Source organism: Protopterus annectens, chromosome 14.part0, assembly GCF_019279795.1.
Source record: "Protopterus annectens isolate FY-2018-M chromosome 14.part0, PAN1.0, whole genome shotgun sequence".
In the NCBI taxonomy this organism is placed as follows: domain Eukaryota; kingdom Metazoa; phylum Chordata; order Ceratodontiformes; family Protopteridae; genus Protopterus; species Protopterus annectens.
In genome coordinates this window covers 132,317,720-132,335,582 of record NC_056748.1, presented here as the reverse complement: position 1 = coordinate 132,335,582, position 17,863 = coordinate 132,317,720, and the positions used below count along the sequence as shown (strand labels likewise).

General features: G+C 43.3%; 1 protein-coding gene across 2 annotated transcripts in view; it reads right to left on the bottom strand.

Moving 5' to 3' along the window:
- The window catches only part of VTI1A (vesicle transport through interaction with t-SNAREs 1A), a 3,369,915-nt gene that overhangs the window by 3,119,646 nt on the left and 232,406 nt on the right, over positions 1-17,863 (bottom strand). For both annotated transcript variants that reach the window (XM_044055852.1, XM_044055853.1), the window contains exon 3: positions 10,375-10,485. In XM_044055852.1, coding sequence (XP_043911787.1) covers positions 10,375-10,485 — 111 coding nt within the window. The remainder of the gene's footprint in view (positions 1-10,374; positions 10,486-17,863) is intronic.

The window sequence follows — 17,863 nt, the reverse complement described above, 5'->3', positions numbered from 1 at the left end:
AGTTGGTATATTTAAGTAGGGGGTCTGGGAGGGGGGTGAAGCCCCCCACTTAATGAAGTGTTTTATTTTATTTATTTATTTTTTGTTGGAACGGCAATTTCTTTTCCTAGGAAAAACAAATCGCTGTTCTGATAGTTCGAAATTGTAAGCTTTCGCTTACATAGGGTCGATTAATCACCGTTCGCTTTTTTAAGTGTTCGATTATCTAATATAGACCCTTATGTTCAAATCACATTACTGTGATTGCAGCCTCATCACACAGAAAATGCCAAAAAGCTTATGCATCGACTCTTCAAAGTAACATAATACAAACATCGAGGGAAGACCAAGAAAGAACACAGAAGGAAGTGGCACACAGTCATTTCTATATTATACAGAGAACAGGAAAAGTAGAAATTGCAGTTACTCATTGGTTTAGTGAAAAAGACAACAGACTGCTAAACACTGTCTGCTGCTTGGGTCTACATGGAGGAATTTGTTCTTTTAATACACTGCAGATCCTGTTTGATATCATCATCAAAAAATATATTTACTGTCAAAATTTAAACAAGTGATTTATTTATTTACTTGACCAGCAATACAGAGTCCATGCATAAAGTTACTTATTTATATATTTATCACCCCACCATGCAAAAAGTTATTTACTTGTATATCTTGTCTATCTAACAGAGTGGAGTGTGGCAAAGATAACACAGCAAAGTTGTATTTATTTATTTACTTAATTATTTACTCTGTCTTAATTACTGCACATGCATTTTATGCAATTTTTTCTCTAACCTCGATATTTGGCTTTGATAATTTGAGGAGTGGGCATACAGGCTTTTCAGCACTTTCTGTATGAAAAGACTGGATTTGCAATAATGGGATTTGACCACATCATAGGTACCCTATCAAATTTTAAAATGGTTGACGCAAAAATTATGTCTCTTTTTGCAATTAGTTTTATTGATAATGATGGCCCACTGAAAATGTTCTTAAAACTGAAGACGCCTGACATGACATCATGAAAGACTAAAACCACAATGCTTGCTACCTACAATACTGTATTACCAACTATTTTTCCATGCAAAGTACAGCAACAAGGGACTTTTACATCCCAGTAAGACAAGCTGTTAGTTATGTTTCATAGGTGGAACACTATACATTGATAGTTAAGACAAGTGGTGATTTATTAATGAAACCATAATGCAAGTAAGTAGCTGTTCCTATAAAAAAGTACTGTGCTTCTAGATGACCCATAATGCCTTGCTGGTGTATGTACACCACTGCCAATACCCAATATGACAATTTTGTGGGTATGATCATAAGAAAAGACAAAGGTGAAACTGAAATGTCAAATAAAGTCAATCTTTTGTTAACTTTCAAACCACTTGGAGGTTCATCAGGACTTTACGCACAAATAAAATTAACTGTTGGAAACTCCTGGTGTCCTAGCTGCAGTGTGATTCTCAAACAATCTGGAAATATATCGCCGACTGATAAGTAAATTTCTTGGCATTTTAACCTTTCAGAGTTCTGCATTGTCTTAGTTTTGCCTGACTGAATTATTTTATATATTTTTTGGCATTGTTTTCTGTTTCTCATCTGTCCTGAAACTGCATGATTTTCTGTTTCTCATCTGTCCTGAAACTGCATTGTTTTCTGTTTCTCATCTGTCCTGAAAATGCATTGTTTTCTGTTTCTCATCTGTCCTAAAACTGTTTTTACCCCTCCCCTCCACCCTATTCTTGTGGCGGTGTTATAGTTAGTGGCTTTGCAGTTGCCCGCCCCTACTGTAAATTTGATCTGGGACACCTCTCCCGGTCTGGTGTTCACTCTACTTAATAATACAGAGAGAACCCTGTCCTCCTACCACCAAACACTAATATATGTGACAGATGCAATTATACAGCCAAACTGGAGGCAAAGCTCTCTCAACCCAAGACTGCAACTGATAGTCAAGAGGAGAAGGGAATGTCACCCCATCACCAACCATGAAACACATACTTCACATAATCAGAGTGCCACACAATCACAGCACTTAAGGCAAAATAACATACCCAACACACTAGTAATAGGCGACTCTATAGTCAGGCACACTGATGTCTCACTAACTAGGCTGGACAAGGAGAAGGTTACAGTTGGGTGCCTGTCGGGCACCAGGATCCACCACATAACACAAGCACTCAGGTCACTCCAGAACAAGTACAAATACGACTCTGTCATTGTCCATGTTGGTGTGAATGACCTCAGACGTACCTCCCTGGACTACATGAAAAGAGACATTGAAGAGCTCTCTGATCATGTAGCCCAGGCCGGTATGACCCTGACCCTGAGTAGCATCCTGCCCTCACCAAAAATGATGCCACAGTATAAAGAAAAAGTGATCAATTTCAACAATTGGCTAAGTTTCTGGTGTCATTCAAAGGGGATCCAGTATCTGTCCGCCTGGGATGACATGCTCGACAAGCCACGTTGGTACGCAAGAGATGGCTTGCACCTGTCACACTTAGGCTTTTGAATACTGGCCAAGGCTCTTGCCGCCCCCATAGTGCCTTTTTTAGGCAAGGCTCAAAAGACAAACCCACCACCATAAATAGCACAAGTAACCAAAATCTAAGGGTAATGCTACTTAACGCCAGAAGTCTAAACCTCAAAATGCAAGCAATCGAGGCACTCCTCTGTATGGAGAACATCGACATCTGTGCAGTAACAGAAACCTAGTTTAAGGCTCTTGAGAGCACCCCAGCAGTACTAGGCTATAACTCATACCATACCTTTCGGCCACAGAACCAGGACCAAAACACAAATGGTAGGGGTGTATCCATATTAATCAAGGATACCCACACCTCCAGGTTAGTGGCACAGCACAATGCATCAGAGATCATCTATGTGCAACTAACAATGAGCAAAACTGCAATCCAAATTGTAGCTTGCTACAGATCACCCACCATGACCCAGGACCACCACTCCGCATTTCTGGAGACACTGGGAAATATGAAGGTCCTACCAAACACCCTAATACTGGGTGATTTCAATTACCCAAACATAAACTGGGAGAACTACTCAAGTACTAACTCCCTTGCCCAACGCTTCCTAGAATTTATAAATTCAAATGCTCTGGATCAACTAGTCAACAACCCAACCAGAGGGAACAACATATTGGACCTGGTCATCACCAACATAGGCGACCGGTGTTCCACACCGGAGGTCCACCCCTCGCTGGTTAGATCAGACAATAGACTAATCACTCTGGATATCCACATTCTGTCCCCACCCCCAATCAACGATACCACCGTGAAAAAATTTTCAAAAGCAAACTTCACGTTATTTAAGACCGAGGTGGAAAGGTTCACAGCCCCCATACTAAAGGACAATGCTGACCAAGCTGCTGAAACCTTTACAAAGGCACTCTATGAGCATCTGCAGGAATGCATGGATCGTGCTATCCCAAGTAAAACCAAGATTCACTCCTCCAAGAAAAGGAAACCAGTCTGGTGGACCCCTGCCATAAACAAGCTATACAACAGAAGGAGGAAACTAGTACAGAAAAGAGTCAAATCCCAAGAAGGAAAGACATCCCTGATCAGTATCAGCAAGAAACTACAATCCCTCATTAAATCATCCATGGCTAGTTTCGAAAGAAAAATTGCCAATGACTCCAAAGATAACCACAAAGCGTTCTTTAGCTATGTCAAGAACCTAAGTAGAAACTCTCAGATCTGCTCTGAGTTAGTGCAGAATGGCACAAAATACACTGAACCGACTGATATTGCCAATATTCTGGCAGACAGGTTTAGTGCAAACTTCACCCCCTAAAGGGCCCATAACCATACCAGAAAATGTAGGGCCCCATCAGTCACCGACACACAGGTTAAAACAGCCCTATCCAAAGCCAAAAACACAGCTTCAATGGGACCGGACGGTGTCCGAGGCTGTGTCTTACAAGAGCTCCAAAATGAACTAGCCCCTCACCTAAACACACTGTTCAAACTCAGCCTCTCTACAGGCTACGTACCCACAGAGTGGCACACAGCAACAGTTATCCCCTCCACAAAGGTGGAGCCACAACGGACCTCAGGAACTATCGCCCTATAAGCCTGGTCTGTAAGGCTATGGAGCGCATCATCATGGAAATCATTAACAGAGACACTGGGAACCTCCAAACCTTGGACCCTACCCAGTTTGGCTTTGTTAAGGGCAGACCATTCCCCATTCTAGTATTATAGACAAGCTCACCAGCTTGAACATAAACCCCTATGTCACGAGACGGGTTGCCAACTAGCTCATGGATAGAACCCACATGGTGAGAGTTGCAGGCTCTATGTCCAACTCTAAACCGGTTACAAGTGGCGTCCCCCAGGGCTCAGTCCTAGGACCTCTCCTGTTCGGTATATACTTCTCAGAGGTACAGGCAAGCACAGGAGGACTATGGCTGAACAAGTTCGCAGACGACTGCAAACTAGGGTCCATAACTGATTCTCCGGCTGATACACATCCTCCAGCAGGATCTCACTAGACAGATACCTGGTGTCAAAAACACTGCCTCAAGCTAAATGCCAAAAAGTGCACAGTCATCCCCTTTGGAAAAAATAAAGTACACGCGAGCTACCACATAGGTGGTAGTCTCCGAAATACAGAAAATGTACTAAGGGATCTGGGGACCCAAGTAGATAGCAATCTCTCCTTTGATAATCATATTGCCAAGGTGGTTAGAAAATCCTTCTATGTGGCCCACCTAATCACAAAAGGGTTCACATCTAGAACAAGAGAGGTTATTGTGCCTCTCTACTCATCACTCATTAGACCCATCATAGAATACAACGCCCCATTTGGGATGTATCTTACAAAACACCTGCAACAGCTGGAAACACCACAAAAGTACCTTACCAAGAGGATTACTGGCCTCAAACAGATGCCCTATGCAGCCCGACTCAAGAAACTCCAGCTGTACTTGGTTGCATACCGCTTACTCAGAGGTGATCTCTGCCTGACATACAAGGCCATGTCCAACCCAGAATTGATGGACATGCTCCACTTAAAAAAAAAAAACAAATCCCGGAGAGCCACACGCTCTAGAAATATAAACCTCACCGCAATGATAAATAGGACATGCTGGAGGGACAGATTCTGTCCCAGAGACTCCCCATGCTTTGAAACAGGATTCCAATATACATCAGGCAGAGCCCCTCACTAACACTCTTCAAGAGAAACCTTGATGGGTAGATGGGAAACAGAAAATTTACCCCGGGGATCACTGCAGTGGCTCTGCTGGACAGTGGCGCAGGGAACTAATGGCTCTGCTGGACAGAGGCACAGGGAACTAATCTAAGGGGGCGGCGAGAGCCAACACATTCCGGCTAAGCTTATAAATGCCCTTGGGCAGATAGCCTAGTACTTACCTATGAACCTATGAACATTTGAGAAGGCCAACCCACTTAGGTTCTTAACCTTGAATTTTTCTTCTGCTCCTTCTTCCTCTCTCCTTGCACTTGACTAAAAAAAATTGCACTTCATTTTACTTTTGCCTATTCTTAAAAATACTCAATTTTATTTATTCTGCTCCATTTATTACTGCTTGGTAGTAGACTGATTAAATTGTAACTGTTATTCTAAACCTTTTGCTTTAAGAACTTAAGCTCCAGACCAGTTGTTTTACACTAAGAAGGTTTGTGGTCTGCAGTGTTGTGGCAGGATAGGTAGGTTACATACTTCTAAGTTGGGACCTGCTGACTTGAAGGCTCAGTGTCTATTATTCTAAAACTGTATTAGTTCCGGTTTAAGCACTTGGGCTTTGGGCCAGTTATTTTACATTAAGAAGGTGTGGTCTGCACTCTTGTGGGAGGAGAGGCTAGACTCTGCCCTTCTGAGCAGGGAGTTTCTGGTTAAAGGCTTATTGTGCCTGCTTATTTGAACTGTTTTTTTCTGAAATTGGTACGCCTTGTTTGCTGTAGCATAGACTAAATTCAGACCTGCTGAACCTAGCTTTGTTTGTATAACTTGAACACTAATCCAGAACATCTTTTTTTGGAGAAGGTTCCCCTGCACCCTAGTGGCAGAAGTATGCAGTTAGAACTTGTCTGATCGAAGACTGCTGGAACGGGGCTCAGTTTTTAGTTTTTTATTGGTTAATTGGTTTAAATTAATTTGCTCATTTGCTACTGTTGTATTAAAAAAAATAATACATGTATAATACTTCATGCATCGCCACTTAGCTAGGGTTAAACTATTCTCGGTGCCATAAAGTCTGCTCTTGAAATTTACCCTTAGAACGAGCCAGTTTTTTAGTTTTAGCACTAAAATTTATTTCTTTGAGCTCAGCAGTTGTTCAGAACTCGTTGTAAGCACTAAATAAGCTACAAAGCACTCAACTTTCCTCACTTGTCTAGAGGAAAACAATTTTTAGTACATAATAAATAAGCACCTATCCAGGCATGTCTAAAGGTCCTCTCTCTGTGTTTTTTCCTGTCTACCTGATGAATCTGGGCATCTTGGGGCAATGCAGCAATTGCCTCATGTACACAGACAACCCTCTCCTCCTACCACCCAACACTGCAACCTGTGAGAGATGCACTTACATAGCCAAACTGGAAGCAAAGCTCTCTTCACCCAAGACTGGACTAGACAGTCAAGAGGAAAAGGTAAACACTTGCACCACACCACTCCCATCACATAGTCCCTCAAAACCTACACCACCAAAACACACACACACACACACACAGAAACATGAAACACACCTACATTCGCGGAGGCTCTCAATAAAAATATGCTCAAGCAACAGAGACCTCCAAAGCAGAAATGCAAGCAACCTCCACCCCCCAACACAACCCAAATGACACACAGCCCACAAACTCAGTGTGCCACTCAACCACAGCCCATAAGGCATAACAACATACCCAGCACTCTAGTCATAGCTGACTCTATAGTCAGGCACACTGATGTTCCACTCACCAGGCTAAACAAGGAGAAAGTTACCGTCAGCTGCATGTCGGGTGCCAGGATCCACCACATAATGCACGCACTCAGGTCAGTCCACAACAAGTACAAATATGATTCTGTCATTGTCCATGTTGGTGTGAATGACCTGAGACGTACCTCCCTGGACTACATGAAAAGAGACACAGAGGAGCTCTCCGATCTTGTAGCCCTGGCAGGTATGACACTAGCCCTGAGTAGCATCCTGCCATCACCCAGAATGATACCACAGTACAAGGACAAAATTATTGACTTCAACAATTGGCTAAGCTTCTGGTGTCATTCTAAGGGGATCCAGCATCTGTCAGCCTGGGATGACATGATCGACAGACCACGATGCTTTGACAGAGACGGCCTGCACCTGTCACCCTTGGGATTCCAGATACTGGCCAAGGCTCTTGCCACCCCTATAGTGCCTTTTTTAGGCAAGGTTCAAATGACAAATTCACCACCTTAACAGGTACAAGCAAACAACATCTGTGGGTAATTCTACTCAATGCCAGAAGTCTACACCTCAAAGTGCATTCACTCAAGGCACTCCTTAAAATGAAGAACATCGGCATCTGTGCAGTGACAGAGACATGGTTCAAGGCTCCAGAGAGCACCCCTGCATTACCAGGCTATAATTCATACCACACCTTTTCGGCCACCAAACCTGGACCAAAACACTAAAGACAGAGGCGTGTCCATATTCATTAAGGATATCCACACCTCCAGGCTACTTGCTCAGCATAATGCATGCAAGATTATCCAAGTGCAACTAACTCTGGGCAAGACCGCAATCCAAATTATAACTTGCTACAGATCCCCCACCATGCTCCAGGATTCCCACTCCTCATTTTCTGATACACTGGAAAATATTAGGGTAGAGCCCAACACCCAAATAATGGGCGATTTTGACTACCCCACCATTAACTGGAAGACTACTCATGTACCAACTCTTTTGCTCAACATTTTCTGGAATACATAAATTCCAATGCCTTGGATCAACTTATCCACACCCCCACCAGGGACAGCAATATCTTAGACCTGGTCATTACCAACATGGGCGACTGGTATTCCACACCAGAGGTCAATTCCTTGTTGGTCAGATCTGACCACAAGCTAATCACCCTAGACATCCATATCTCGCCCCCACCCCCCATTAGGGAAACCACTGTAAAACATTTCACCAAAGCCAACTTCACGCTTCTTAAGACAGAAGTGGCAAACTTCATGACACCCATGCAGATGGACAACAGAGGTACAACTGCTGAATCCTACACAAATGCATTTTATAAGCACTTACACGAGTGCATGGATCGTGCTATCCCTAACAGAACCAAGATGCTATCCTCCAAAAAAAGGAAGTCAATCTGGTGGTCTCCTGGCATAAACAAACTCTACAACAGAAGAAAAACTGTTGCAAAAAAAAAAGAGTAAAATCCCATGACTGGAGGAATTCCCTGGTCAGCCTCAGTAAGAAGCTGAGATCCCTCATAAAATTCTCCAAAGCTAGTTACGAAAACAAAATCGCCACTGATTCTAAAGACAACCACAATGCAATCTATAGCTATGTCAGTCTCAATGGCAACACTCAGATCTGCTCTGAGTTACAGCACAATGGCACTAAATATACAGAACCAACTGATATTGCCAACATCTTGGCAGATAAGTTCAGTGCTAACTTTACCCCCCTCTCACCCCCTGAAAGGCCCATCTCTATACCAGATGAAAGCAAAGTTCCTGTAATCATGGCTGCACAGGTAAGAAAACACACTCTCCAAAGCCAAGAACACAGCATCCATGGGACATGACAACATCCCAGGCTGCATTCTACATGAACTGCAGAATGAACTGGCACTCCACCTAAGCACCATGTTCAATCATAGCCTCACCTCAGGCTTTGTGCCCACTACATAGCGTGCAGCAATGGTTATCCCTCTCTACAAAGGGGGAGCCACCACAGACCCTGGGAACTACAGCCCCATTAGCCTAACGAGCCTGGTCTGCAAGGCCCATGGAACGTATCATCATGGATCTTATACACAAGGACAATGGTAATCTCCAAACTCTGGACCCCACCCAGTTTGGGTTTGTAAATGGCAGACCATGTCTCCTAAACCTGATAGACTTCTTTGAAGCAGTCACCAAAGCCGTAGACGAGGGTAAGATGGTTCACACAGCCTATGTAGATCTCGCCAAGGCTTTTGACACCATCCCCCACTTTGGAATTATAGGTAAACTCACTGAACTAGGTATAAATCCCTATGTCACAAGATGGGTTGCCAACTGGCTCACTGACAGAACCCACACTGTGAAAGTAACAGACGCCAAATCCAACTTCAGATCAGTGACAAGTGGAGTACCACAGGGTTCAGTCCTGGGTCCTCTCCTGTTTGGTATCTACTTTTCTGAAGTACAGGCTAACACAGAAGGTCTTTGGCTAACTAAGTTCGCAGATGACTGCAAACTAGGAGACATAATCAAAACTCCTAACGATGTGGACATCCTACAAAAGGGCCTCACAGAGACAGATGCCTGGTGTCAAAGCCATGGCCTCAAGCTCAATGCCAAAAAGTGGATCGTCATCCCCTTTGGTAAAAACTCTGTACCCATGAGCTACCACATAGGTGGTAGTCGACAACACCAAAAGTGTGATAAGAGATCTTGGGACACAGGTGGACAATAGTCTCTCCTTTGATAATCACATTGCCACAGTAGTCAGGATATCCTTCTACATGGCACACCTCATCACAAAAGGTTTCTCATCCAGGAAAAAAAGAGGTCATTGTTCTCCTCTACTCATCACTCATTAGACCCAGAGTACAACGCCCCTTTTGGTATGTACCTCACAAGACATCTACAACAATTGGAAAGGCCGCAGAAATACCTCACAAAGAGGATTAATGGCCTCAAACAGATGCCCTACGCTGACCTTCTCAAAAAACTCCAGCTTTACTCCATCGCATATCATCTACTCAGAGGTGACCTCTGCCTAACATACAAAGCTATGTCAAACTCAGAGCTATTGGACATGCTCCAGAAATCCCAATCCCGCAGAGCTACATGCTCTAGGGACCTAAACCTTGTCACAACAATAAACAGAACATGCTGGAGGGATAGATTCCTGTCCCAGAGACTTCCCATACTCTGGAACAAACTACCTATCTATATCAAACAAAGTTCCTCATTAGCACTCCAAGAAAAATCTTGATGAATGGATGGGAAATAGGAAATTCACCCTGGGGATCACCTCTGTGGCACTGCTCGACAGGAGTACAGGAAAATAATTTTCTTGGGTGGCGAAAGCCAGGGTACCTTTTTGGCTAGGCTTATATAGGCCCTAGGGCCAATAGCCTAGTACCTACTTATGAACCTATGAACAGATGGAGAAGAATTGTGACAATACACTTTAAACAGAATAAGCAAGTAACTTACGAAATCAGTCTCCAGCTTGTCCATCTCCTGTTTATAGCTTCTCATCCTGTTGCTATACATGCCTCGACTCTGGGTAGGGATATCTCGAACCTCAAGGTCCATCTGCTCCAGCTGAAAAACAAAGCAAAAGAAAAATATGTTGCAAGATGAGGTTTAGTATCTTCTTCATGATGGCGTTCATATGATATGTGCCCAGTTAGGCTTCATAATGTGAGCATAAAATACAAAATAACTATTAATGCTGAACAAACCAATGCAGACTGGATAAGGTCTATACACTTTTGATTTAAGTGGTAATATATCAGTCTGATAACTTTATTTAATGTGGATGATCCACTGCTGTAAATGCTTAATAAATCTTAACAAGCCTTTAGTTTTTTAATGTCCCTGTCATTTTAGCATTTAACAGGCAACTCCATATCCATCGTTCCCATGACAAAGATCTTTACTCTGTCCCGATTATCCCAAACATTCTCACAGTTAAGTGGTTACTGCTGTCCAAACACCTACAAATACCAATTCAAATATCACAAGCAGAATGAGAAAACACAACAAACAGTCCTGGATAAGGAGCCCTCTCAGATCGCAGAATACTTCACACTGGGTATGCAAAGGGCATATCAATTCCAATTTGCAGGTGTTTTGTAACATGATGTTTGGTTTCTCCTTTTCACCTCCTTCAAGCTGGTGGCCTGACTACATACATACATCAGTTAGATCTATCCCCATCCTTTTCATGATGGCTACCTAATGTGGGACTTGTCGTTCCTCTTGTATATCTGAATAAGACAATGAGGCTTGGGTGTTCGTTTAAGTACTTTATTACATACAAACATCAGAATGGAACATTAAATTTAAAAGAACTGACCAACTACAACACACATCCATGCATACACCTTGCCTGCTCACTACAAAATTGCACTTTTGCTTGCATGTGCTCAGTACTTACATGTACATGCCTGCTGACTGGAAAGCTTCTTAACGGTACCTCCCCTTTTTGTTATGGCTTGAGCGGTTTGCTGGTCATATCACACACACTCATATATATCCTCCCTCTTTACTGAGCTGTCTTGTAATGATAATGACATTTGAATAGGCATACAAATTATGTGGACAATGAACAAAACAACATTCATGTCCAGGTTGCTGTGCATCTGGAACTAGGTCTGGAAATGTGACCTGATCTTGTAATGTAATAGTTAAGACTGGGTTTAGCAACACTGACAGTCACAGTTGAATGTTCTGCTTTAGGACTCTCGGAGATATTCTCAGGAACAGAGATATCTGCTGGAATGTCCTCTGGAACTGGAACATTGGGTAAGTCACTCTGACAACTAGTGTCTTTATTACAGACAAGATACTACAGCACTGGCTCGGACACCTGTATTAAGTGCTTCCAATTCCGCCTAAATTTTATTCCGTGCAATTCCACAATGTACAATCTCAGCTCTTAACACAAACTTTTCAGAAATCCAATCCAGTCAAAACCTTTTGATGTTTGCATCCTTACTATCTCCCCTTCTTGTAATGACTTGAGCAGTTTGCTGGTTTTATTATAATAGGACTTCTGGAGCAAACACTTTTTCAGGAGTTGAGCTTTCACTGCTTTGTTGTTCTTAGCACATGGAACCAACTAATTGCTGCTGATTGTGTGGTGTGGTTCTGGTTTGTCTCAACATAAATCTCGCGGCAGGTGAACCAAGATGATTATTGTGAGGAATGTTTCTGAGATTCAGGAGATTTAGAAAAACATCAATATAGTCTCATTTTGATTTCTCTACCAGCTGTTTTGCACTTTAAAGCCGCGGTGGTGCAGCGGTAGCATTGTCGTCTCACAGCAAGAGGTTCTCCTGTTCGATTCTCGGCTGGAGCACCTTTTGTGTGGAGTCTGCATGTCCTCCCCACAGTCGAGTGGTGTTTGAAAGACATGCGTAGAACAGGCTTGCCTTCGTTGAAGGTTGGGCATCGAGCTGGCACCTTGGCACCGTAAAAATCCACTGCCAATCATTAGCGGACGGGAGTTCCGCTGTGGCAACCCCTAACCAGGAAAATGCCAACAGAAGAAGAACAACAACCAGCTGCGTTGCACTTTGAATTGCACGTTCTGCCAAACCATTTGACTGCGGGTATTCAAGACTACTCATAATATGAACAAAGTCCCATGTTTCAGCAAATCTCTTGAACTGCTGACTTATAAACTGTGCACCATTGTTAGACATGACTCTGTGTGGACTAGCATGGACAAAGAAATGAGTAATGACAGTATTGGACATGAGGTTAGGAAGTAGGTCAATCTCGAACCAATATGAATAAGTCTACTAACACCAAGTAATGTTGACCATTCCATTCGAAAATGTCAGTGGCTACTGTCGACCATGGTAGTTCAAGAATCTGGCTTAGATGAAGTGGTTCTTTTTGTTGATGCAGTTTAGTATTATTGTAAACAGAACAAGATGAGACAGAACTTTCTCAATGCCTTTTGACACAGAAGGCCAAAATACTAGTCCTCTTGCTCTTCTTCTGGTAACATCAGTTCCTGGGTGGCCACAGTGCAAGATCTTAATATATTTTCTTGTTGCAAGGATTTTGGAACAATCAGTTTTGGACCTTTCATGATACCATTGTCAGACAAAATCTTGTCTTGGAAAGGAAAATACTGTTGCACTTCTACTGGTAAACAAGATTGCTTAGAAGGCCATCCTTAACTAAGTGTTTGAGCTTCTGAATTATTGGATCTGATGCTGTGTAAGTTCTAAGCTCATTAAGATGTGTGGAAGAAAGGCATACACTGTTAATGTTTTCCAACTGAATGAGAGGGCGTCCACTTTCCAAGCTTGTGGATAGAATGTCCTTGTGCAAAATTTTTGAAGTTGGTAGTTTTGGGGGCTTGCAAACAGATCTATGTCTGGGCGTCCCCATTTTGAGCTATCATTGCAAATACTTGTGGATCTAGTTTCCACTCATGTGGATCCATGATATTTCTGCTTAGGTCGTCTGCCAATGTGTTTTTCTTTTCTGGCAGGAATTGTGCTTGTAATTGAACCTGGTAAGACAGTGCAGTGTTCCACAAGGTCATTGCTTGCCTGCAAAGAGGGTAGGAATGTGTACCCCTTGCTTGTTTATGTACCACATTACTGTGGTATTGTCCGTCTTTATTTTTAGTTGTCCTGGGTGTAAGAGGTCCTTGAAAGCTGTTAAGGCATTCTGTACTGCTAGCATTTCTTTTTGATTGATATGCAGATGCCTCTGATCTGTAGTCCATTTGCCCTGAATGCACTGTCCTGCCATGTGTGCTCCCCAGGCATAGTCCGATGCATCTGTTGTCATAGTTTGCCTGGCTGTGGGTAAGGTGAAAGGCTGACCCTTGTTGAGGTGACATGCCTGTGCCCACCATAGAAACACCTGTTGAAGGCAGGGAATGAGTGGTATCATTGTTTCCAAGCTGTGGCTGTGCTGAGTCCATACGCTTTTCAGGTACATTGTAATTTCCTCATATGCAGTTTTGCAAATGGTATTAGTAGTATGCAAGATGCCATGAATCCCAAGGCCTGCAGAATTTTTCTTGCAGGGAGTTGGGTCTTTGTTGCCATTATTTTGAAATATTGAGTCAGCTGTTGTTTCTTGTCTGGCGTGAGATAAGCCATCTGGGCAGTTGTAGTTAAGCTGGCACCCAGGAATATAATGTTTTGTGAGGGCACTAGTTTTGATTTCTTTTCGTTTACTGTGTACCCTAGGCAACCTAGAAGATGTTTGACAAATGCCACATGCTTTAAAAGAATGTCCTTGCTTTCTGCTTGAATAAGGCAGTCGTCCAGGTATGGGTATATTTGAATTCCTCTTTGTCTGCAGTATGCAATTACTGGTGCCAGGCATTTTGTGATGACCCTGGGGCGTAGTAGATAAGCCAAAGGGCAGTGCAGAGAATTGATAATGCGTTGAACCTGCAATGAAGTGGAGGTATCTTCTGCAATTTTGTCTGATAGGGACATGCAGGTATGCCTCCTTGAGGTCCAACGTTACTAGCCAAGCATTCTTGCCCAGCATGGGAAGAAGCTGCTGTAGTGTTAGCATCTTGAATTTTGGTACTTGCAGATAGGAAATGAAAGATCCAGAATGGGTCTCCATGCTTTGTCCTTTCTTGGGACTAGAAAGTCTTGATTAAAATCCTTGTCCTTGCTCCTGTGTAGGTACCTGTTGAATGGCTCTCATGTCCATGAGAGCTGTAATTTGTTTTTGTGCCTCTGACCATTGATTTGGGGGCAGGTTTGGCATTCCTTTTATCCTTGGTAAGGTATGAAAGTGGAATCTGTATCCTTGAGAGACAATGTTTAGAACCCATTTGTCTTTTGTGATGATGTGCCAGTTGTCTGCAAAAAATGCTAATTTTCCTCCCAAGGGAGCTGCCAGGAGAGATTTGCTTGGTAGTTTGAGGATTGAGTCATTGTGTTTGTCTTCTGCTAGCCTGGGGCCTGTCTTCTCCTCCTTTCTTGGTAGCAGTACCCCATTGGCGAGGTTTGTAAGGCCCTTGTGACTGACCTCTGCCCCTTGGGCGTCTGTATTTGCCTCTCTGTGATCTGTCAGAAGCTGGAAAGGACCAGTTTTTCGTTAGCCAATTTCTGCTGAAACGAGGGGGTTGTACCTGCAAAAAATCCTTGACCGTCTGCATAGACTTTGCCTTATCCTCCATTTTCTTTAAAACCTCTTCTGCTTTGACACCAAATAATACATCCTGCTGTAAAGGTGCATCCAATAATTTTGCTTTAACATGATCAGGAAGGGTTTGTTCTTTTAACCAAGCATGTCTATGTATGACAGAACCAGTAACAGCTGCTCTACAGGAAGCTTCCAATGAATCAAATCCACATTGTAAAGTATGTTTGCCCACCTGTTCAGCTGCATGCAACAGATCCTGCATTTCCTTGAATTCAGACTGTTCAGTATGTGTGCTCATGTTTTGTTTTAATTGAGACATTAGGAAGTGTTGATATTTCAGCATGTGAAACTGACAATTTAATGCTCTCAAAGCCAGAGTTGCTGAGGTGTATATTTTCTTTTCCCATCTATCCAGGGCTCTGGAATCCCTTTCAGAGAGCACAGGATTTTTAGCCATAGAAGCTTTAGCTCCCTTAGGACCTTGGGAAATTGTTTCTGGGTCAGCCACAGGGTTTTTATAAAGGAATATGTGTGAGTCAGGTACTCTGTATTATCTGTCTGGTTTGGCTGGAGCAGGAGGAAGAGAGTCTGGATTTCGACTAGACTCCAAGTAAACATCATCCACAATATCCAGAACTGGAGGGATAGCAAGAGGTCTGTGCTGGGGTAGTAAAAGGAACTCTCGGAGCCTTTTCTGAGAATCAGAGTAGTCCTGGCCTTCCCAGTGGAAATGTTCCCTCATAGTATGTAAAGTTTCCCAAAGGAGCAGTCTTCAGGGGGAGATGCTGAAGGAACAGAGTCTTCAGCATCAGAGTCTTCATAAGGTGGAAAAATGTGATCCTGTTCCTCAGAAGAATCTGAGGAAATTGAAACCTGTTCGTGTTCTGAAGAAGTCATTTTATATTGATGAAAGCGCTCAACATTGTTTGTTGGTACAAATAAAGAGTACTGTTTTGGTGCAAGAATCCAGCCTTTCCTGGTATCATTTGCTGCTACGTCCGTGGTTGGCTCCGATTGTTTGTTGTTGGATTCCAGGAATTTTATCATATTTTTATTTTTGAAATTGAAACCTGGTCAGAGGAAGCATAATCCTCCTCTTGTCTTGGTCTTTTATCAGGAGGGGGATGGGAACCCCTGATTAGGGTAATCAAATCTTCAGCCATCTTAAGCATCTGTTTCTTAGGCATGGGGCCTTGAACTGTAGACTGATGTACAGTCTTCTTTGGTTTTAAAGGAGTTTTAAGCTTAGCATAAGATTTAATGGTAAGTGTAGTCGGTCTGAAGACACCTTCTGCAACCGAAGGTGTTTCCACTGCACCGGGGTCTACTTCTGCTCCGGTGTCGGAAGGGCCTAATGAAGATGGCTGCGTCGATCTAGTGGACTCTGCTTGAGAATCCGCAGCTGTCTGGGGTTCCAGTTCTGCGGTCGTCATGGGCTGCGTAGGCGCCTCACTGAAAACCAGAGAACCGGCGACAGGCCCAGCAGAGGCCTCGGAGTCTGGCTTGTTCCTAGGCTGCCTGTCCTTATCCTTGCGTTTTTTATGCATGCTGGTCATCGGCTGCTCCGACGGCATGATATAATTAAATTTCCTACCAAAGTAATGTCATGCGAAGTCAAAATGGCATTTGATAGTTCGTTTATTAAACCTAGCACAAAACCGACAACCTGTGACATCGTGGTCTGGGCCTAGGCAAGGAATACAATAGGAATGGAAGTCCTTATGAGGTATTTGCTTCCCACAAGAAATGCAATTGTTAACTTTTTCTGACGTCGGACTGAGGCAAGAAAAGGTTCACCAACGGGGTACTTAGCTTTATTGAAGACTTCAGACTGAAATTCGAATCGAAAATCTCAGGTGTCGGCCAACCGGCACTTGCGAACTGCTTCTGCTTCAGGCACCGCGCGGCAAGAAAGACTGGAGAAAACGGCGTTGGATGCCTCTTATACACCCCTGGCGCACTGACGTCAGGGAAGAAGCGACAGCAACCGACGCCGGACCAAGACTTTGGAACTCAGGCCGACTGCGGGACCGCCTGACGGCAGGATAACCCAAGTGTGATGACTGCAGCAGGGTAACACGATGAACATCTCCTTGTTCTAGATCAAATGGTTCACATGCTGAAGCAGCATTAGAGGTTCTGCCCTTGCCACACTCATTAGATGAGAGGATCAGTATTTCCTCAACCAAAAGGGAGCTAGAGTAGTATTTTTGACTTGACCTCCATTATTATTTGTACTACACTGAGGAAAAGAGGGATTAACATGAAGTCCATAGAAACAACCCTGCCCAACTAATGGAAGAGCCACTTCTTTGCCCGGGCTCCTTAATGAGAGATCCCTGTTCAAAATTTTTGTAGTTGTCTATTTTCTGCAGAAGCAAAAAGCTCCATTTCTAGTAAAACCCAGCTGTGGAACAAGTCCTGAAAAATATCTCTGTTTAACACAAATTCATGTAGGATGTCCTTCTGTTCTGCTCAGGTGATCTGTCAGCTTGTTACCTAAAGACAGGAAATACAATGCCCTGAGTGTTATGCCCATTTCCTGGACAAGGAGTCATACTTCTATGACTAGTCTGCAAAGGGAGCATGCCTGTGCCCCTACCTTTCTTTCTGATGTCTGATTATCTGAAAATCCCAGGTTCCCAAACATGTTTTAGAGCTTTGATAGCCAGAAACTCTGCCACCATTTCCTTTACAGTGATGTCTGTTCATTTGCTTCTGTCCCAAATACCATGAATCCTCTAATCCCCTTACTGAGATCCATAGGCTGTGTCTTAGGAGTCCATGGTATGAGCTTGACTGTCTGGTCTCAGTAAGAATGGCATTCCCAGCTTTA